This window comes from Macrosteles quadrilineatus, unplaced genomic scaffold (genome assembly GCF_028750875.1).
Source record: "Macrosteles quadrilineatus isolate MER2022 unplaced genomic scaffold, UCM_ALF_1.0 Scaffold_4__1_contigs__length_99947679, whole genome shotgun sequence".
Classification (NCBI taxonomy): Eukaryota; Metazoa; Arthropoda; class Insecta; order Hemiptera; family Cicadellidae; genus Macrosteles; species Macrosteles quadrilineatus.
Window position 1 is genome coordinate 24,122,848 of NW_026542597.1, and position 24,462 is coordinate 24,147,309.

A 24,462-nucleotide genomic window follows, 5' to 3' on the forward strand; every position below is an offset into this window, starting at 1 on the left:
GTTTTAGCATTTTGTTAGGTTTTAGCACTGATACCATTGCGGAATTAACAAAAGTAACAAACAAGTTACATAAAAATATAAAAAAATATTGTTTCATACTAATAAATTTACAAAATAAACAAAATTGTACATTTATCGATTTTACAAACGTATGAAACACAAACCACCATTCCAGCCACATTATTTGCCTTACCGCTCTTTAAAAGAGGTTGCCCCAAAATTGCAACTTAATGAAAAAGCCACAACGCCGGCTGCTTTGAACCCAATCGGCAGCTGTTTTCCAAAGTTGTTTTAAGCGAATAGTCAAAGGGCTGCAGACAAAGAGGATGCTTTGTAGCTCAATGAATACTTGTTTTGTAGCGGAGCGCTATTGTGTGATGTTTGTTTTGGTTTGTCTGCCCGTGGTCCGTGAAGCATAACCCACCGGTAGGTTTTTTCCAAAATGAGGGGGGGGCGAGGGGGGTAAACGGTCCTAAGAAACCCTTCGGATGGCTGATCACGTAACTGGGGTCTTTAGAAAATGATAAACGAAACCCCCAAAGTATGATGGATGGTTTGCACCGGGTGCCGAAGTACGTGTTGGGAGCTCATGGTGGCCAAAATGTGTAAAGTCCCAGAATACTATTTATATTTTCAGAAAATATTTAAACTAATTTCTGATAGACATTTTTCTCCAGACTCACCAGAAGTGACAAAACTTAAGAGATGAGATCAAAAATCTTTTTACAACTCTCACTGTTTAAAAGAATGTTTGGAGGTTCCGCTTGGTAAGGAAATTTAATGACAAACTAACGAGACAAAATAAACAAATATTTTGAAGAAAATTGCATACTTTCTAGACGAACATTCGAGAGAACTAAAGCATTAGGATAAAACAAAGTTAAATAAGCTACTATTAAAGAAAAAATCCCAAGAGTCACAACTTCTCTTAGTAAAAAAATACAGATTTTATACAAATGAATAGTAAAAAAAAAAACTTAACGATAACAATAACTTTAATGTTACAACTAGTACACAGCACTCTGTTTTTGTTTTTAATACTCCTTTACCCCATTTAAACAAAAAAATATTTCACAAAATCACGGAATTGTACATTGTTTACTTAACATATTCAAAAGCCACAAGGATAGCATGCGACCGTGTCCAGTGGTATCAGATAGGGGAATTAGTGACCTGACTTCTTATCAACGTTATCAGGTTATGCAAACCGCCTCACCTCGTTCACTAAATTGCCTCTATCTTCTTACAGCCTAATGTGATTTTAAACGCGTTGGCCGTTAATTACCAACTCCCACGCCCCACGGTAGATCGGTAGATGTCCCTGTACAATTTGCCCGTAGCACGTACACAGCTGGTTTGGGTGATATAGAGTCAGACTCCCAGGTACTTAACATAGATAAGTTTGAAATGTTCACACGTAAGTTTAAATAATGGTGAAAGATTGGTTGTACGTAGTGGACTAGTGAAGAGTGTTAAATACAGGGGATGTGTCTCGGTGTCTGTGTTGCTAAATGTTAGGGTATTGTAAGGTAGCTAAATTTCTGAGGAGTTTCAGTTATTTAGCTTCCGATTTTTTGTCCAAAGATTCATCAAAAACTATGTTTGTAGTCGTAAAAGGTGTATTGAAATGATAACGTATACTACACTATATGGCTGTAATTAATCAAACAATATAAAGTTACCTAATACAGCTAATCAATTGGTAGATAACATATATTTGGGATTTTTAGTGTTATTGAATATTGTCAATATTGATACATAAAAATAATTCAAAGAGGATTTATAGTTTATGGCAAATATACTTTATACAACATTTATAGCTAAATAGTTGTTGATTACCTGTATAGTTGACAATTATTATGATTAGTACATTGCTCTATGAGGCGCTGGAGGTGGTGGAAGGGGAAGGTGGCTGAGGTGGGGGTATGCGCGTGGACGGTGCTGCTGCCACGCGGGCTCTCCTCGCACCGCTCAGTGGACCTCGCATTTCTCGTCAGTCAAGCGCTAGTCCTCGTTCTGTACGGTGTCGAGAGAGAGGCGCTTCCTCGTCGTGCGGTCTGCTCTCTCTGTCATTCTTCGCGCTTTTTTCAAAGTCGTGTCATAGTGTATAGTATCGAAGAAACGTGTGACCTGTAAATCTTCTGAACTCCGCTTCGACTCCGGATAGTGATTCAGTGCAGTGATGTGTTCTGTGCTCCACATTGGATTATCTATTGGATCAGCGATGTTGTGAAAATGAGTGAAAAATCCAGTCGGATTTTTAAAAGCCTTTGAGTTAAAAAGTTCCACAACATTATTTGGATATATATCGAGCCGATGTAAGTTGTAAATTTTATTTAGTGATTTAATTTTGATTTTTGAAACAAATTTTCGGGGGAACAATGTTGAAGAGAAGTTTTTCGAATTATTCTAAAATCCAGATTTAACGATAACTGTCAAGATGCAGCCTGTGCCGTGGCTGGGTATGTTGGTCTCCTTGTCCGCGCTGGTGGTGACCGCGGTGACCAAGATTGAGACGCCGGAACAGTGCGTTTGGAGTTCTGACAACAACGAGACGGGCAAGGTATCGGCCTCGTGCCGGGTGCGGAGTCTGGGGTCGGATGGCGCTAACATGACCACTCTCCCGGTGGACGGTACGGTCAAACTGCGCGTGGACTGTAGCGAACTCCTGCATTACGAGAGCTTCCTTCCTCCTCGGTACTTCCAGAGACTCCATCAACTCGAGGACCTTACCATCAGCAACTGTAAAATCATGGAGTTGCCGGCCGAGTCGTTTGACGGACTGCGGGAGCTGAAGCGGTTAACCATCAACACCCACAACATGGACTGGGGTACGGGGAAAACTATAGCGATCGGTCGCAACAGCTTCGACGGTTTGCGAGAGCTACAAGTGTTGGATCTGTCGAAAAGCAACGTGAGATCTTTGCCTGACGAGGTGTTTTGTTCGCTCGGTAACCTACAAGTAGTGAACCTCACTAGGAACAGTATTCGAGATATGAACTCGATAGGGTTCTCACCGAGGCAGCATAAAGAGTTCCAAGAGACTGCAGTTACCACAGCTAGGATTGAGTGTGCGGACGCGCTGGACTTGCGATCGCTCGACCTGTCGTACAACGATATCAGAACGATTCCCGACGACTCGGGGATAACTAGACTGAGAAGGCTGCAAAATTTGTTCCTACAAGATAACGATATCGCGGATATCGGACCCAACTCGTTCAACGGACTGATCTCACTGAGAGTGTTAAACATGTCGAATAACAGGTTAGAATCGCTTCCTGACGGACTGTTCGCTAGCTGTAGAGAAATAAGAGAAATTTATCTGCATAACAATACGCTTTACGAGCTGGCGCGAGGTCTGCTGCATAGATTAGAACAGCTGTTAGTCCTAGATCTGTCCAACAATCAGCTGAGCAGCAATCAGATCGACGACACCACATTTGTCGGCCTCATTAGATTGATTGTGCTCAACCTGTCTCACAACGCCCTCACTAGGATAGACGCCAGAACGTTCAAAGACCTGTCCTTCCTGCAGATTTTGGATTTAAGAAATAATTCCATCGGATTCATCGAAGATAATGCGTTCCTTCCTCTATACAACTTGCACACTCTAAATCTAGCTGAAAATAGAATTCATCATATTACGTCCCAACTGTTCAACGGATTGTTCGGCCTAAGTAAATTAAATTTGAATAATAATTTAATCGTAAACATAGATCCTCAAGCCTTCCGTAACTGTTCCGATCTAAAAGAACTCGATCTCAGCTCCAATGCCATTCAATACATTCCAGAAGCTCTCAGTGAATTATCATTTTTGAAAACGTTAGACCTAGGAGAAAATCAAATCAGTGGATTCAGCAACGGTTCGTTCAAAAATCTCCAGCAACTAACGGGACTGAGATTAATCGACAACAATATTGGAAATTTGACCAAAGGAATGCTGTGGGATTTAACTGGCCTTCAAGTGCTTAATTTGGCGAAAAATAAGATCCAACAAATCGAGAGGGGCACTTTTGACAGAAACGAACAGCTCGAAGCTATTAGACTCGACGGCAATTTCTTATCTGACGTTAATGGTGTGTTTCAAACTTTGGCGAATCTTTTATGGCTGAACTTGTCTGAAAATCATTTACTGTGGTTCGATTACGCCTTCATTCACAGTAATCTGAAGTGGCTAGATATTCACGGTAATTACATAGAGAAATTAGGAAATTATTATAAAATTCAAGAGCTTCATATTAAAACTTTAGACGCTAGTCACAATAGAATCAGCGAGTTGAACGAACTCTCTATACCTAATAGTGCGGAAGTCGTGTTCATAAACAATAATTTTATCACGAACGTCAAAGTGAATACGTTTTTCGATAAAACCAACCTGGCACGTGTGGATATGTACGCCAATGAACTGACCAAATTGGATCTGAACGCTCTGCGGTTGTATCCCGTAGATCAGAACAAGTCATTACCGGAGTTCTATCTGGGAGGGAACCCGTTTCACTGTGATTGCTCTATGGACTGGCTACCGGTCATCAACAATATGACCGCGGTTCGACAATATCCGCGCATCATGGATCTGGAGAACGTGATGTGTAAGATGACCTACTCCCGGGGAATGATGCATGTCCCGGCCTTCGAGGCGAAGCCCTCACAGTTCCTGTGTCCCTACGAGACCCACTGCTTCGCCCTGTGTCACTGCTGCGACTTCGACGCCTGCGACTGCGAAATGACTTGTCCTCAGAACTGCTCCTGTCACCACGACCAGACCTGGAACACCAACGTGGTCGACTGTTCCGGCCAGAACACCGACCAGATCCCCCGCAGGATACCCATGGACGCCACGCACGTCTACCTCGACGGGAACAACTTCAAGGAGCTGCAAAATCACGTTTTTATCGGAAGAAAAAATATGAAAGTCTTATACGTAAACAGCAGTAGGATAGAAAGTATTCAGAATAGAACGTTTAACGGACTCTCTTCGTTGCAAATTCTTCATCTTGACAACAATTTAATAAAGTCCTTGAACGGATTCGAGTTCGAGCACCTGTCTCATTTGAGGGAGTTGTATTTGCATAACAATCTGATCTCGTACATCAGTAACCTAACGCTGCTGCCTCTGCGCTCGTTAGAAGTGCTGCGATTGGACGGCAACCGACTGGCGACATTCCCCGTGTGGCAACTGACGCTCAACTCCTACCTGGTGGAGATCTCATTAGCCAACAACCAGTGGTCGTGCCGATGCAGGTTCCTGCAAGAGCTGCAGCTCTGGGTGTCCGACAACTGGCACAAGGTGATTGACAGCGATGCGATCTTCTGTCTTTCTAACGATACGAAGCCTCCCCACCGACGAAGAGTCGACTTCAACAACACGGCTTGCAGCGACTACTACTCGGGCAACTCTGTCATCCAGAGCCTCATTGTATCCGACTATCTGCCCATGATGATCGTCACGCTCTCCGCGTTTATCATTGTCATTTTACTCGCCATCATTATGTTTATTTTCCGCGACCCCGTGAGAATCTGGCTGTATTCGAGATACGGGATAAGACTGTTTAGCTTTAAAGCGGCTTCTGCCAAGTACTACGGTGAGGACAGGGAGAAGTTGTACGACGGCTATGTAGTATACAGCCCCAAAGACGAGGAGTTCGTCCTACAGAGCATCGTAGCGGAGTTAGAGCACGGGAATCCTTCGTTCCAACTGTGTCTACACTACAGGGACTTGCCTCACCACGTAGTCAACTCCAACTCCCCCTACATGCAGCACACCACATGCCCCGTGGTCGTGGAGGCGGCTGAAGCCAGTCGTCGAGTCATCATGGTGCTGTCCCGCAACTTCCTCCAGACCGAGTGGTCCAGGTTCGAGTTCCGGTCGGCGCTCCACGAGGCTCTCAAGGGCCGCATCTTCAAGCTGGTGCTGGTGGAGGAGGGCAGCATCCTCCCCGAGGCGGAGCTGGACCCCGACCTCAGGCCTTACCTCAAGACCGGTGCGCGAGTGCGGTGGGGCGAGAAACGGTTCTGGGAGAGACTGAGATACGTCATGCCCAGTACGAACAGTCAGAAGAAATCGTGTAATTATAGAAGGAATATTAATAACTATAGTATAGACTCGGGAGTGCACAGGACTGCCGCCGGGCACAACCACGCGTATTTGCACGAGAAGTCGAAGCAGCCCGTCTCGCCGGTCCTGCAGCAGCATATAAACAGTCATCCGCTGTTCAAAGCCGCCGTAGTGACCAACGGAGAGATGCTGGTCCCCCCGGCGTACTCGTCGTCCAGCACACTGTCTCGGACACCCACCAAACCCCCCGAGGACCCCAACTACTCCTCAGCGACGACTGCCACCCCCTCGCCTCGACCCCTGCACCGGCCTTCGTCAGAGCACATCTACTCGTCCATAGACACCCCGGAGTACCCCAACCTGGAGAGAAGCTCTATCAGACGAGCGGGCGGAGTCCCCATCCATCAACAGAACTGGAGGACAGGCACGACGGTCGTGGACTCTGGAGGCGTCCAGGCGTACCTCGTCTGATGGCATTCCTAGACCTTCGGGTGAGTTACAATGTCATGCTATCAATAGGTTAAGACTTTATACACGGGCAAACTGGTTAAAGTTAATAATAAATCATTTTTATTAAAATGCATCGTAGGCTATGGAAATGATCTGTTGATATTAAATATTTCAAAATAATTATTTGCATTCAAATAAATAATTTTATATTACTGAATAATATTTTGCAAGTAAAAGACATTTTTTCTCGTAAAAGTGATGTTTTAACTAACCTGACCTAGTGAAGGTGTTTTTGTTAAATATACCCAGACATAAAAGATAAGCCATAAGAGAGATTAAAAAATTGTTATTGGTGAATAAAGTAGGCTACAAATACAATGCACATCTGAATCGTCAAAGACAGTACATAGAGTAGTTTAGTAAACTTCAAAACCATTACAGCAATTAGTCAGCTTATAAAAGTTCTATAATTCTCATAACTACAAAATATTTCAACAAATAAAAATAACAATACCGTTACAGACTTAATAAAGCTAATTTTCATTTTTAGATTCCCAACCCATTGTGACTATTATTAGATTCAAATAGTTACTGTAAAAATCAGAAATCCTAAATATCGCAGCATTTAATCTCGCACAATGGCACTAATACTCCCTAAGCACTGTAATTAATTTATTGAAATGTTTACTATAATCTCCTCTAAAATACATTTTCATCGGTTTAATTCGCGTATGCTCATATCCACACTAATTAATATTAATGCATTTAAAGAGGTTTTCCCCGAGAAATATTCTCACTAAAGAAAGCTTAAATGCGCACTAAACCCTCCCTCTGAGCTCTTGAATATTGTGTACTTAAAGGACTTCCTTTCCCTTAAAATTATATTATATTGAGCAACAGTGCTAAATATCTCTTAAAATACTTTATACACAAGTATCATATTATACGTACCAATATAATAAAACTGATTCGGTTTTTAAATACTATCACGTTAAATTTCCCAATGAATGTTTCAATTGCTGTTTAATTTTACTGTTGCATTTTTAACGTTTAATTAATAATTTATTGTGGACATTTTGATTAACACCTAACCAAAAACAAAAACTATGATTATTTTTAAAATATGGGTCAACATAAAACAGTATTATAGTACCATATTTAACTTAAATATCAAGAAACTATTAATTTATAAGTTTTTCACGCTTTGTTTAAAGTCATATGATTATTTCATGTGGCAATTTGAATTAATTGGTTAATTAGTTTCTTATATATCTACTTTACTTTGCTCTATTGTTATTATAGTTATTATTATACTTTATTATTGTAAGACTAGGTCTATGTAGTTAAGAGTAGGAAATTAGCTGAATTTTGTAACTTAAGCTCGTAATTAAATCACCAGACGATAACTGGTAGATTCTAGAAGATATTTTTAAAAATATACAAAGGGAACATATTACAGCTATTGTTTCATTACTATGGTAGTATTTAGCTTCGGATATCAATGTGAAAACTTTTTAAACTGCACAATATAGCTTGATGTAGGTCGTGTTGTATAATTACCACGTATACAATAATATTTAAAAAATCCTAGTCTCGCCTAAATTTATGATAGGCCTATTTAATTTTGTTTTGTTTCTACACAAGACACGTTTGACATTTGCTACGTCACTAACATGCTTAAATTAAGCATAGTTGTTTACGATTCTTACTTTGTTTAAAATCAATTACGTACTGTATCATGTAGTGAGCTTCGTACAACAAATTCCCGACGATATGATACCTCATAAACCACATTATACTGTATTACCACTTGATCGCCAACGGTAGCCACAACTGTGACTCAGTCATGTTTAGCCTCCTTAACCATACACTGTATTACCACTTGATGGCCAACTGTAGCCACAACTGTGACTCAGTCATGTTTAGCCTCCTTAACCAAAACCATACACTGTATTACCATTTGATCACCAACTGTAGCCACAACTGTGACTCAGTCATGTTTAGCCTCCTTAACCAAAACCATACACTTTATTACCACTTGATGGCCAACTGTAGCTACAACTGTGACTCAGTAAATGTTTAGAAACCATATTACATTGTAATACCACTTGATCACCAACTGTGGCGACAACTATGACTCAGTCAATGTTTACCCACCATATTACATTGTAATACCACTTGATCACCAACTGTGGCGACAACTATGACTCAGTCAATGTTTACCCACCATATTACATTGTAATACCACTTGATCACCAACTGTGGCGACAACTATGACTCAGTCAATGTTTAGCCTCCTTAACCAAAACCATACACTTTATTACCACTTGATCACCAACTGTAGCTACAACTATGACTCAGTCAATGTTTACCCACCATATTACATTGTAATACCACTTGATCACCAACTGTGGCGACAACTATGACTCAGTCAATGTTTAGAAACCATATTACATTGTAATACCACTTGATCGCCAACTGTAGCGACAACTATGACTCAGTCAATGTTTAGAAACCATATTACATTGTAATACCACTTGATCGCCAACTGTAGCGACAACTATGACTCAGTCAATGTTTAGAAACCATATTACATTGTAATACCACTTGGTCGCCAACTCTAGCCACAACTATGACTCAGTCAATGTTTAGAAACCATATTACATTGTAATACCACTTGATCGCCAACTGTAGCGACAACTATGACTCAGTCAATGTTTAGAAACCATATTACATTGTAATACCACTTGATCGCCAACTGTAGCGACAACTATGACTCAGTCAATGTTTAGAAACCATATTACATTGTAATACCACTTGGTCGCCAACTCTAGCCACAACTAGCACATAGTATGTTTAGCCTCCTTAACAATATTACATTGTACTGTATTGCCAACTGGTGCCACAACTATGACTCAGTCAATGTTTAGAAACCATATTACATTGTAATACCACTTGATCGCCAACTGTAGCCACAACTAGCACATAGTATGTTTAGCCCCCTTAACCATATTACACTGTAATACCACTTGATCGCCAACTGTAGCCACAACTATGACTCAGTTTGTTTATCACTACAGTACCTCATAACTAAGGCCGAGGACTATGTAGTATAAGCACCCACGCTTGGTACCTCCTCCAATGTTTTATAGCTACAAGTCTTTCCACTTAGCACTTCGCGATCCAATCTTGTTTTGGTGTTCTCAGTCGAGACGGTGGTGCCGGCCTGTCACATTCAGCCGATATATGCATCTCCCACCCTCGCGCATAAAAATAGCTTTTGTTAGGGTGTGCAGGTCGAGAGAATAGGGTAGTTTGTGAACAGTCTAGTATATTTGGTAAGAGAAAGTATTTCGATAGGGTTTTTTAGGTTTGTGATTTTTTTACATTCTTGAGACGGTTTTCGTTTATCTATATGATTTAATGTATAGTGTAGTGTTGTATACATACAAATACAAGGACCAGATACTATAAATTTTCTAAAGTAGCAAAAGTTTACTGAAAGCATTAACTTGAATAGCAAATTCCTTGGGGGGGGGGGGGGTGAAATTTAGTTTTTTTCACCGTACAGAATTAAGTTCAAGTGTATCAAATCATGGTTCTATTATCTATGATCAAACATAATTTTGTAGTTATTTATTATAGCCACAACTCAAGGTAACATCTCTTTGAACAAGATACAGTCGTAAGTAAATCTTGGTCACATTCATTAAAATTAAAATCAAATCTATAAGTGATAAAAGTCTATACTGGTAATAGGTCTTTAAATAACCGATCTTAAACACCGAAACCATTACGTAAAGTGAACTAACGCTCGACCGAAACACAAAAGCTCTCGACAAAGTGTTACTCAACCGAATATCGAATACAAATCGGATCACAATAGTTATCGAATCAATTGTTATACTTTAACTTCCTTGCATCAAACCGCTGCTGTAAGCGGCTCTCGCTGATTGCGTCAGAAAATAATCCGCAACGCGAGAATATTAAATTATTTTCGACGAATGTCGGCGTTTTCCGATACATACAGACCAAAGCCGAATTGATCCCTTCTCCAAACTTGTGCGGCGAAATTCCTCGCCAACTGCAATTTAATTTTGTCACTCTATTCCAAATATTTACCACACGATGGAATCGACTCCGCGTTCGGTAAAGTTTAAATTAAAATAGTTTAACTCGCTGTGGGCGGGCCTAGGGAGAACTGTATTCGAGACTGTATTCCTACGCTACTTCAGATGGCATTTTATTGTCTTCTGTTAATTCGCTAAAAGTTTCCAGTACTCAGTTTGATTGCTGTTCGTCTGTGTGCTTTACAAGTTTCTCCGTTTTAAGTTTCTGATCAAACAAATTCTAACTTAGTGGAATGTTTACTTACTGTTCATACGTTATGGAATCATTATTGTGTTTGTTTCACTATATACTCGGTAATTGTTAACCTCTTTTGTATGATAGGGTACATACAGTATGTACATGTACAGTATGTACAGTTAGTATGCTAAATTTCTCACATATATTTAATGATACAAAAATGTGATACATATCTCCAAAGCGTAAAAATATTAGATTTGAAAATAATCTAATAAAAGAGAGTAACTGCCACAGTGGATTGGTCAATAAATAAGATGGTAAACAAAACTTTTTGTGTAAAGAACAATAGAACATGCGCTTTTACTGCTATGTTACCTTTTAAAATAAACACATTTTAATCCACTGAGAGAAAGAATGTACAGAAGAATGTATAAAAATATCAACAAAATCTGTTGTTGTATAAAAATGTATAAATATAAATGTATACACACAATCTCTAATTATCTTTTGAAAGGAGAAACACACGTACCAACAATAAAACGGCTTGTAAACCTAGACATAAACCACATAGCACTTTTGAAATGTTCTGTAGCAGTCTTAAACAATAATTCAAACCAGAGTTTGTAATTAAATTTGACGGCCGGACACCAGGCAAAACCTTTGGCGCAAGAACCTACATTTGCATCTTTATCGCACATAAAGGGGCTTAGCACGGTTTCAAAGTAGAGCCTTTTGTGATTTTAAAATTTAAAGAGAAAATATTAGCTCTCGTATACTTTTAAATTAATATTTTTGTATTAAAATGTGTGCCTATCTAATATTGTTCTATAAGTTTGTTTTCAAATACTAGATAGTTTATACAGTTTATGAGTAACAACAGAATTGTTTAAGATTTGGTTTCCAACAATTCTTATTTTTCGAATTACAGGTGATGGTGAAAATTAGTTATAATTTATTTTCAAACTTTTTCTGTTTTTTATGGTTATTCATACGTTAATTGATTCTATTGTTATCAATTGTTGATGATTTTGGATTCACAAAAAACACTTTTTTGCTATTTCATAGTATGTAAGGAGAAGTCAAAGACGTATATTTTTATCAAACGAAATATTTTTGGTTTTATTTTTTTGTGTTAGGATGTCCATTTTATGTTATACAACATTTATAAACTCTACGCGAAGAGCAGCTGTTAAGCAAAGGGGTAAAACGTGGGCTTGTTTATCAGAAAACAACGACGCAACGCTCAATAATGTACCCTGTGTCCACATAAAGGCGAGTACGCTATGTTCTGCCCTTAAATACTACCCGCAGGGCTACCAATAAACACTACAGAAACTACCAGTCGTTTTATGATGTGTTTGTGAACTTCGTGTTGTTTAACTCTGCTTTTTGAATCATTTGTGTTAAGTTGGCAATGGAAAATCGATAACATGTATCAATTGACACGTTAAATTTGCAGAATATGACATTTTAAATCCATAAATTGAAGATGTATAAGGTGTCAAAGTGTCATTTTCAAACTCTGTAGTTTAAAAAGTAACATGGGATGAAAAAATTCTAATAAATATTCTGATTCTGATGTCAATTCCTAATTAGTACTTTGTTAGCTATATCATAGAGTCAACAGACCGAATAATTTCTAAATAAATGTTAAACTATTTCATTTTGCAAAAAAAACCGGTGATACAGAAAGCTTTTACAGGTACTTTACTAGTAATATTATAATAAATTTAATTCCAAACAAAGTCTTATCTCCTAAAACAATTTATTGATTTTTAATTAAAACAATATTAATATGCACGTAATATTATAGGCCTGTGTACTTGTTGATTCTAAATTTATTACAACGAGTACCTTATGGCTCCTTTATCCTCTTGACAATTTATCTCCCCCCCCCTCCCACCACTACGATGTGTCTACTAACACGTGGGTAGATACAGTTCTCGTCCAAACTACTTTTAGTCACCATTACGTTTATCGCTACAGCCATCATAGTTATTTTACAGTGTGGAATAAATGTTTTAATATTATCTAAATTAAAACTGACCACGTCGTTTTCCATCCGCTGTTCTTTGTCCCGCTGGAGGATTTACGTTTATCGCGGGCGTTTTCTGTTTTATGGCACAAAGTCTGGGTTTATAGGCGCATAGAAATAGGCCTACTACGCATTAGCGTTAGTTCCAGCAGTGAAGGCCGGTGGTAATGTATTCCAATGGTAGTACTGTCGCGGGCAAACTGCAGATACATTGTTGAAACTCACTACAATACTGCAGATACATTGTTGAAACTCACTACAACACTGCGGACTTGGGCTTACGGACCAACTCTGATATTGCAGGGATTTTTGTCATACATACAAATTGCAGTTGTTGTGTTGAGCTGTTGACTTCCAACAAGCTTTGAGGTTATCGCAGTTTTAGTTGAAAACATTTTGCGATGGCGTATAGTTTGTGTAATTTTTCCCATCACTGCAATAATGCTCTCAAAATGTAATACGAAACTTTAACCATAGTCTGTATATGTATGAATAAATTAAACACACATGGGCATTGACTTCTAAATGCATTTCCAGATTGAAGCGGTTTTGCATGAAATTAAAACCAAATGAGTTCTGGAAGCTATTACCGCCAATAAATTACGTAATGAAGAAAATTTGAAATTCAAATCAAATTTGATCTCGGTGGGCGGAGTTACAACTAAATAGCCTTCCTTATCAGGAGTCCCACGTTCCGGCCAATGGTTCGGATCCTCTGTCCCCCATGACGTGGCCGCCATTTTACATTCACGCGCCAACTAATGTTCCCTTCCCGCGCTTTGCCACGCGAGAACCGATACATCACCCGCGATTAATAAACATGGATCCATAGGAGGTCGGTCTATATATGCATACAAAACTGCCGCATTCGATATTCCATTAGGATCAGTTTTAAATCTGAATGTAATCAAATGGGCTTTCGTTCCTCTTGGTAATTGGATTTCAATTTAATCCTCAACCGCGTATTCCGTGGTTGTTGTTTACTTCTCAAGTATCTGAACATGTTAGTAGATTGCAAGGATCGTAGTTTTTAATTTTCTACTGAATTCACGCAAATCTCCTGTGGAATCCAATAAATTTGTATCGTGTGAACTGTGAACGGATTCCAAACTGTGGTTAATCTTTTATTGAAGTTTTATTGATATAACTTGTACAGTTTGGTTCCAATTGAATGTATCTATGCACCACAAGTGTGGAAAATATTCGTTAAAACTCAATTATAAAAGACGCAATCAACATTGTCCAAAATATGTGTAAAGTAAAAACACCGCCCTTACGTAAAAAAAACCATCGATTGAAAAAAATTTCACCGAACTCATTTAATAAAAACGTTTTCCCTTTCACTAAAACCTTTTAAAATACAAATACGAAGGTTTGCTGAAAGTACACCACATTCAACCGACTGCGCTGATTTCAATAACTAAAGGACTTGCAAATGTCGTTAGATATAAAGCGATGACGATGGGACAGTAAGAGCTTTCACGGTATTGAAGGATGTCTGTGATTTTACAAGCGGATGAATTTAATAGAGTTTCAACCACATATTTCTTTACATTACAGATGCCGGCACTTTCCATCGGCCTTTATTCTGTTACGGCTTTTTTGTACATCGTGTTTTATTGATTACAACAATTTATTTGCCGATTTTATAGTTATAAATTGTTTATTGTTGAATTAGGTACTGTTTGAAAAGGGGGGTTTATTATGTCTATGTTTGTGTTAGGTGTTTATTTGTTTTAAATCTCAATTATTGTTACAAGTTTTAAAGATATTGCACAAAGAAATGTCTTCTGAACAAATTGAGATGCAGTTAAGAAATATATTGCATGTTTTCACTTATAAACTCCAATCAAAGACTTTGTTTTCTTTTCATTAATCACGCCTGATTGGCGTTTAATCAACAAAAAGGCCCCAACAAAAAGGGATGAATCAATTTTATATCAATTATCAATTATTTAAGATGGGGACGCCACTATGTGCGTATTTTAACCCAAATATGGGCGAAGGATGAGTGTAAGATAAGTGGCGCGATCTTATAGTCTTGTTAGTGACTAAGGCCGACATATTCCTTAGACATATTCTGAGACACGTAAATATTTTGTTTATGGTCTAACGATACTAGAATGAACCCCCTTATTATTTTATATCCAAACACCTATTAGCTCACACTCCACATTCCCTTATCTCATAATATTCCCCATAACCCCAGCTAAGTGTTATGGTCCTGTATCTGCTAGGCCACGGTGGGCGCTAGGTAATCAGCCCACGCGTGGTTATCCAAATAGTCTTCTCAGCACTAACATATTAGGGCCATCAGCCGAAGAAGTCATGTGCTCCAGTGTACCATTAGGCCTAATGATCTCATTGGAGGCCGTGGACTTTCGTTGTTCACGAAGACCTAGTAAGTCACAGCTGGGCCAAGGTTCTCAGATCTTGTCACGATCTCACACCTCCGCCTACGCTCACTCTCGCTGCTCACTCCAACAACAACAACAACTTTCTTGAAATTCGGTTCAAAAAGTTGAGTCTTTGTATCGAGATTGATTTGTTAATGAGTGCAGAAAACAGATTAGCTTTTTTGTCTCCACTCTCAACCCTCACCCTTCCGATTTTTTTCAAAATGCAGTTTAGACGTTAAAGTTGCTCTGTCTCTTGGTTGATTTGCAATATTTCACGAGTTGTATTTTTCATATTATGTTCCCAGTACAGTACCTATAGAAAATAAAAATGTTAATAAGATCTTCCTTGGTTGGGTGTTGTACCAGGGGTTCAGTGCTTAACGAAGGGGTAACTGCGTGTTTTTATTGGGGAAATCACAAAAAATGCAAAGATGTTTTTACTGTTACTGTATTTATAAAGTGTTAAGGGATTGTGCATTTTTTTCAGAATTCAATAAGGGGCTTAACACAATGACTGTTAATCTAATTTGTTTGACTCGAATATGAGATTTTATTGGAAAATACCTACCCATTAAAATTCCAATTAAAAATAATTAAAATTTAACAATCACGTTACTCTATGAGGTAGGCTATACAATAGCAATCACCTGACTTCGTGTTAGACCTTTTCTTGTAATAATTTAAGTATCCAGCAAAAAAGATTGTTTTCTTCTATAGCCTACATTACACACTTTACACGGATTGTTAAACATTCCAACATTTATAGGCCAATATAATCTTTCTTGGCTTTAGTGCTGTAATTTACCTCTCAACATACCTACATTTCTTTCTTAACCAACAAAAAAAACATTTCACCGATCCAGTTACAGATATCTCCTCATAAAAGGTGTCGATTATCATTCCTTTTATCACAGGCGTTTAAAATAACGGAACACTTCTACAATCATTTGGCTGTCTTTGGACCGTTACTGTGGTAGTTTCGCTACATCTCACTTCTCACATAGAGTAATTAGTTTAATAACAATCCCGCGGGTTGAAGGATTTATTATGAGGTTATTAGAAAGTCAGCGGGAGCGGGGACCGATTCGTAGGATACGCTTTACTTAACTTTCATCAGACTCGGCTATTACTGTCAAATTATCCTGTCAATATATTAATAACGTGGACAATGCCACGATATATGGAAGCGAAGAATGCGGCCATCTTGACGGGTGGTTCCCGCTTTGTCCGCGGCGCGCGCCTCGGTCACCGGACACTAGCGCTACTAGTGGTCGCCTGACCAACTATTAACAGCTGTTAGCGACGTTCTTGGTAGCTTTATTCGCTTCGTTTCTAATCTGGCGATTCGTAATATTCTCGTCTGGCCGTTAGCTGAAACCAGTTCGTTATTATCTTCTTTGTCAAGAGCCTCATCAAATACCAGCTTCGCCGTTTAAATGCCTTATTTTCCGAAATGGTTGACTTAAACTGTGGTAAATATGTAAAACAGCTGTGTGTAAATGTAATCTAGTGGTAGTAGGTACCTGTGAATATAATGTTATTACACCTCGTTTTCTGTTTAGTAGTTACATTTTGTTATTAGCTTCTCAGTCGTTAATGGCGATGTAATCTTTCCTTTTCATTTATCCTTTAATGTTGAATTTAGAATATAACTTGGCCACCTCAGCTTTACACCCTATTTTTAATCAGTATCAGAACACAGTTCTACAACATACTTCCCCAATTAACAAATAAACCTCCGCATTTATATACAACATAAAAAGACCATTACCATGCAGAAGGTATGTGTTGCTTTAAAATCTCAAAGCTAATAACTTGAAAGCAAACGGAAACCGAACTTTGTTGTTTGAATCTGGCCTTTGACTCAGCAAACATAAATTTCAATTAAACATCAAACAAAATGTTTGAGTTGTCTGCAATCATCGTTGCAAAGAACAAACAAGTGCTTCGTCGTGCGTTGGCGAAATAAAAGGTGGTTTACCTGAGTAGAGGGAATGCTTAACGGTTATGAACAATGTTTAGATAAACAATACATTGTTGTAATATTAAGATCTTCGACATGGAAAATCTTCAAGTATAACACGTTTTCGTCGATCGTAGGTCATGTTTTTATTATTTTTAGCTGAACTTATACACCATGTTTTGTATTATTTTGCGTGTTGTTCCTTTTAACGCTTCAGGCCCTAAATAGCTCCAAAACATCCACGTGACAATTGACAAGGAGTCGATGTCGGTTTATTTCAAACTCAGCTAATGGCTCGATGTTTAACAAACACTAAAAGATTTACTTAAGTCTTCGCGGCGATGTCCGCCTAATTTACCACCGTTTGCAAACACCCATCTGTCTGCCTTGTTACACGCTAATAGAATATCATTAACTATTTATCAGATGGGACGCTCAAATCGGGACGAAATCCGCTTATTCGGTGCTCCACTTGGAATTCAGACCACAAATTGCTAGTGAAATGACTGTGTTTAGCATAATTTCCAATTAATTGGTGTTTTTCGCTGTGATTTCGTATTCAATGTTTTCTTTGAGTGTTTCGTTGCTAATTGTCCAAATTATTTTGGGTAAGCTGACATTTTAACGAGTTTAACGATACTTAAAGGTAATTATTTGTGATAAAATATTTACAAAACAGATTTCTTGGAAATTACATAATTTGTCATCGCAATTTAAAACGGATTAAAAAAAATATCGTATATTGCATATATTGCAAACATCCTATTATTATAAATTATAGTTTGGTAGGGTATATTATTAATTCTAAGAACGTTCTTTTTGGTAGAGAAAGTGTTCTAATGCAGAAATCTCTCATTTCTTTATCTACATATCCTTGTATTGGACAGTTAGATTCAGCTTAATACGTGCTTGAACCACTGACTACAAGCCGTATCACATTTCATTGGTAATTGGTAAGGTCAGTAAAATCATATTATAGTCCTCGCCACCCTAAGTTGAGGCAGCCCAAGGCCGCACGGCGTAACTCTAGTGCGGCCTTGGGCTGCCTCAACTAAGGGTGGCGAGGACTATAAATAAAGTAAGGACATTTTAGATTATTCAACGTAGTATTTCGTTTAGGGATACAGTAGTGAGCTGGTCTAGTGGTATACTTTAGGCCTTCGGAACCCGAGGTCGTGGGTTCAAATCCCGCCAATCACCTATGGATTTTATCCACTGATAAATACCTCTACCTAATAATAAGGTGGGACCCAAAACAAGTAGTTCGATTAGGATTTTCCTACCATTTCCTGTGCTACTGGAGTAAATCCATGTATTTTAGCTTCTGAACTGCTAAATACTTCCCCAAATGTTTACAAAACATATTTTACCGAGTTGTGATGCTCCTGGCGTACGTAGGCCCGGGAGGCGTCACAGAAAGTATCGGATTCTCTGATGAGCGCCGGCTTGTGGGCATAACTTTAATTAAAACGTAGCGATGGAGCGTACAACGTAGCCCCGCCTCGATTTGTTACCGTCAGAAGCTAACCTCACCTACCGCAATATCGTAATTAAGAAACGATTACAGTCGCTAGTCGCTTCCGCACTATGGGTACCGTTACACAGATATCAGGGGCAAATTGATTTTGTGTGATGCGAAAACGGACTCTATTGCTTTGTTGCTTTGTAGTGTGTACATCGTATATTGCAATGTTTGGATGTTGTTGACTACAACAGGGATTCTGTTAGAATGTGACATTAAAATTAACCTTATTTATTGTATGAGAGTGGAAATCGCAATTTATTTGCATTATGTACGGAATGTTGGTGAATACTTGTTTAGCAAAGTATAATTTTTTGATCAAAAACCAAACTAGTTTTAATACTTAAGTATTTTACCCAATAAATACATTAATTAGGTGTGTAACGTAAATCTCATCCCCAATAAAAAAAAAAAAAAAAACAGTTATTTACAATTCATTCATTATCTAACTAAACGAGTTGGTAATCCTACACAGATATTGAATTATATTCCATATTTGTTCAAACAAACTTCCCTAAACCGCTAAATAGTTTACTACCTTATGCAAGTTATATCTGCACAAACCCCGCCACAACTGGTGTTACACTACACAGTCTGGGTAGGGCTTCAGGCCATATTTTCCATTAGAATTCACACACATTCAATACTCTAGCTGTTTACCGTTTACATTCAGAACGTTTAATATTTGTGTTTATTGCTACGTATTTAATGCTTAGTGCGCAGTCCTGTTGTGGATAGTAGGTATTTATTTTTTACGAAAATGTTTTGGAGAAACATAAACAGTGTTTGATAAAAATGTAGAAAAAAATAAAAAATATGGCATTTTATCTATGGTTCGTAATTTATATTTGTTCATTTAAGTATCAGTATGTGGTTATATTTGTAATCAAATAATACATTAACTTGAAATATACACACTGACATCAATTTTAATAATATAGTTTCATATTTTGCGTGGCTTTGTTTAGTAACACTTAGTCACATTTAATATGTCAAGATTGCTTCTCTTTTCACAAATGTGTATAGTACATAAACAAAATTTTAACAATTCCGGGTCTCTGTAAAAAATAATAGAACTTTTCACATTTCTTCTCTGATTATTTGAGGTAGAGTTCATAGTTTGTTTACGACAAATATTAATAAGTGTTTAAACAATTTATCCATGCAATATTTATTTATTTACACATTCTCACATCAATTCCCTTTCAATCATTCCTAGTGAAATAGATTTTTGTTGTATACGGATCAATGCATCTTTCTCAGGTTACACATTGATTTTCTTGTTTTTGAGTGTGAATATCGTGTGGTTGGGTACATAGATTGAAAATATCAAACATAACAATATTATCGTTATATGTACGTACATACGTTGTATGTATGCAATCTAGCTCCCCCTCATTTCTCTTTGTCCCCTACTGGTCACTTCCCCACCAAGACCAAGGTCTCCTATTATTTCATATCTGAGAGCGCGTCGAATCTCGGTCGAGCAGTCCTTTCATACCAAACGTACCATTAAATCAGCTTCTATGCAGCCTTCTCGTTATATCCCGCTCCTTCGTAATGTAGGATGGTTTTTATGTATCCCGCAGGATCAAGGACTACGTCCCACGGGTAGGAGATGGGATTCCTGGATAGAATGGGTAGTGAATCGCACTTTGCATTGGTGCGTTCCGTGTCCTATTCTCTAAACGGTGATAAAAAGTCAAAAAACGAAGATATCGATATTTTACCATTGGATTTTGATATTCTTTACAAGTCAGATTAAATGTTAGGCTGATCATATTGTAAAGTTCTGGTGTTGATAGCATTTCAATATAAAAGTTAAACGTCCCCTCCAACATTTAAAATTATATTTACTTTGTTATCCTGACACCACTCAGCCTAAGGGTGTTTCTAAAAATTTGAAAACATGCTCGGTAAGTTGAAATGTATTACTACAAATCCATATATTTTTTAATTCGTCCTTAACTGTACAAAGTAGAAAATTTAAATATTACAGTTTTAATTCAATGAACATTTTCAAAGAAAAACTTGTGACAACAAATATGATTTTACATAACTAAATACGGTATATAACTGCAAATATTTCATCCTACAGTTGGACATAAAATAAAATTCCGCAATGCAAACTAATTCGCAATGGAAGCTGGAAAGTAGTGCGGAAAGATTGTAAAAACGTGTGATGGTCAGAAAGGCAAACAATGCGGAAGGAACGCTGCGCGCCAGCTGTTGAATTATTTCCATATTATGTTGTGGCGGCTTTTGTTCCCAAAGCAGATTAATACCGGGTTTGGCCGTTGCAATAACTACGCCACCACTGCAGTCGCCGCAACTACATAGTTACATTACTACCAACACCGAGCCATTACACCATTACTCTTGGCTCTGATTTTTAAAATCGTAAATCATCTGTTTTAGGGGAGGACCCTCTGTATCGATTTCACCCTAATGTCTCCGTAGGATGGTTTTTCACGTCCATCTGTTACTAAATGGGGCGCAGTGTGCGTTTTAAGTTTGAATTAATGGCATTGTGTTGAAGTTTTTGTGAAAAAAGCTATGACATTTTGTGGTTTTAGGGGATGGTGTTTGATTTTGATTTAGGGCCTTAAAAAATATTGGTTCCGGATTTTAACACGAACCCTTCAATAAAATACAGTCTCTCATTTCTTAAATCTAGTTTCACGATTTAAAAAAGTATCGTTTTGTATTGGTAAAATAAGGAAGGGAAGCTTATTCATTAGTTCTTGATGTTACAAAACAGATTTCCACATTTGCAGTTGCTGATTTTCGTAACACGAAGCATAAATGATGAATTGTCTATATCGAATCCATGTCATTCAACCTATTCTATTTCGAACTTGAAGATGTTTCTCACATTAACATGTAACATGCTGAAAACCATTTTCACTCACATTTTGTCCATCTCAATCTGCATTTTCAGATATACAGAAATCGCTTTACAGAACCATCGCTTCTAAAACCATTAACAAAACTCCCTCCAAAACGTTTGACATTTCCCACCTTTTCCGAAGGCACGGGCTGGCGTGAGGCGTTGCTCGTTTGTTATGATTTATTACAGTTTGTTTGCAGATCGATGCAGCGAGGGAAATACCCGTTTATTACAGTATCGCGCCGCTTAGCCAGCTAGCGTGCTCTCCGCTCAACCTACTTTCGATTCAATAATACCCTCACTTGACTGGCTAGGCACGATATAGACAAGTGGGTTGATTTATGCGGTTTGCCATCGAAGCTTACATATTGGTAATGGGTTGAACGGGTATTGTCTAATTCCACGTGGGTGTCGATGGGAACTTGTGGGGGTTCGGGGAACACGTGTTTAAAAAGGGACGAAGTTGGTTTAATCCTCGTCAAGACGTCTATGTAAATAATCGTTGGTGATGAATCAATTTCAATAAAGCTATGTTACTTTGATATTTTAATATTTCATTTTAAGAGAAGTATGTGTAATTGTCCGATTGTTTATAAGTAAGTAAAAAGACTTGTAGAATATTTCGCGTCCAAAACGTTTGTAAAATTGATAATTTAAAATATTTAGCCAAATACTATTCCGGAATTGACCAACTTACACAACGTTAACTAATGTAACCCATTTAATTAAAACTATTTGTCTCATTATTTATGATCAGTAAAAAAAATTTTTAGCCCAGGAAATCTAACTCTTTTTACCGAACATTACCTTAGTGATAGACTACTGACGTAAAAGACTGATAACCCTAACTTTGCTATAGTTCTCTCCGCCATACGCACTGGTATATGTGACTTTTATCGTATCCGCACCTTAATATTTTAAGTACTTAATGGTGACTGACTATTAGTAGATTTTTATCAAAACAAATTACGACCACTCTATTAGTTTGAGACATCTTTTACTTGGTTTATTACGGCTATTTGCGAGTGCTCATACCTGTTCATGCATATCCATACGCATTTATACATGTCAGTGCCTGTCATATAGTCTGTTTATCACCACCATTGTCATGACAAATGCTCACTGTCAGTGTATTTCACCATATAGCCACTACAGGCTGGGCCTGGTGGGAATCGCACCTATCGATTTGTTATTAAGCAACAGTTGCGTATAATGCTCATGTTTGAAATATGACAAGCGTATTTTCGGTTTTGTACGCGTTTGGAGCTAATTGCCAATTATTATTCGTTTGTTTCTCTGCAAAACCTCACTGTTTGGCCTTTGTGCTGTTCCGGGTTCGTTATAAATGGATTAACTGGGTTTAGCGTAAAATATTCTCAATGTGTTGGTTTAATGTTTCATATTTAATTTATTTGTGTTAATATGTAACTAGATAGTTTTGTGTAAGGTGGTTTTGGTTATTCATAATTTACGTAATGCCCCACTGATGATAATTATTGTATATACATGTTACCTATTTTCGCTATCTAAACGCCATTGTCGTTCGACTAGGTTTCAAAGTCTAAATCATTATTTTGATGGCGTATAATGTTGTATGTCCTTAATAATCGCGCAACTATTAGGCCCCTGAATATGTGGTTTGACCTAGAAATAATTAGAACACAGATGAAACCATTGTTGTTCGATAGTGAAAAGTATTGTGAATAACATATCAAAAGTCTCCAAAAATATCTTTGGTGGAACACCACCATTTTTCCAAAATGGCGGCCAAATCCAGTTGTTTTTTGCTTTTCATTGAAATTCTGACTTTCCAGTCAATATTGGTGAAAAGTCGTCAATACATTTAATGTTCCTCCTGAAATTACCTTTAAAATGATACCAAATACATGTACCTACAACAAAAAATAAACCCCGTAGAAATAATAAAATATTTCAAATACAAATATTTGTTATAAATTAATGTAATAGTCCAAGCAAACTAAAAAAAACCAGAAACAGGGATCGTATAAAAATTTGCAAGTAAACATTTTATGGTTTTATTTTTATTGCTGTGGTGTGCAGAGTGACATACCAAAAGTTGCAAAAATCAGTCCACGGGAAACCCCTAAATTAAGGAAAAAATGGCGGCTTTTCCCAATATTGGACAAATTTTGCAACAAAAGATACCACATGTTTTTTTTGCACATTTTTCGAGATATTGACTTGGATCCACGACCGATATTTATTGGATGGTCCGTACTTAATTTCAATAGGGAACGCTTTTTGGGCCGTCATCTTGGATCAGCCATATTGGATCTGCCATATTGGATATAAATATGTTTTATGTAATTATAGTGTTGTGACACATCATTATGAACTAGATTTCCACGCTGATTTCAATGCTGAAATCGGTTTTTAAATAAGTTTTTTCGTTGCTTAAGATATATTAAAACGAAAACTCTCCCCTATACATCAGTTATGGACGTATCGTAAGTTACTTTGAAAATGTGTTTGGATTATTTTTCTCCAGGTATTATTATTGCTTGCAGTTCATTCTAGCCTTAAAATATTCAGTGATAAAAGATCTTTCATTTTAGTTAGCTTTCATTTTGTTTTATTTGTAGTTAAAACAGACTAGTTATAGACGAGGTAGGCTACAAACCCCAACACAAAATTAAATTAAACTTTTTTAACAGTTTTTGTTAAAATATTTATATTTCGGGTTGTAAATATGTTAACAAGTTCATTCTGGTATCAAAGTACTCAATAAATGTTTGGCTTTAATTTTATTGATTATTAAATGACACATGACAAATTTAAAACGAATCATGTAGGCCTACATTCAATGAACTATTGAATGA

The 24,462-nt window shown here is 37.6% G+C and overlaps 1 protein-coding gene across 1 annotated transcript in view; it reads left to right on the top strand.

Moving 5' to 3' along the window:
- Nucleotides 1-2,015: 2,015 nt before the first annotated feature.
- LOC128991604 (toll-like receptor 7) overlaps nucleotides 2,016-24,462 on the top strand; it is a 41,325-nt gene continuing 18,878 nt past the window's right edge. Inside the window, exon 1 of the mRNA XM_054414627.1 lies at nucleotides 2,016-6,546. Coding sequence (XP_054270602.1) covers nucleotides 2,441-6,526 — 4,086 coding nt within the window. The 5' untranslated portion in view covers nucleotides 2,016-2,440 and the 3' untranslated portion in view covers nucleotides 6,527-6,546. The remainder of the gene's footprint in view (nucleotides 6,547-24,462) is intronic.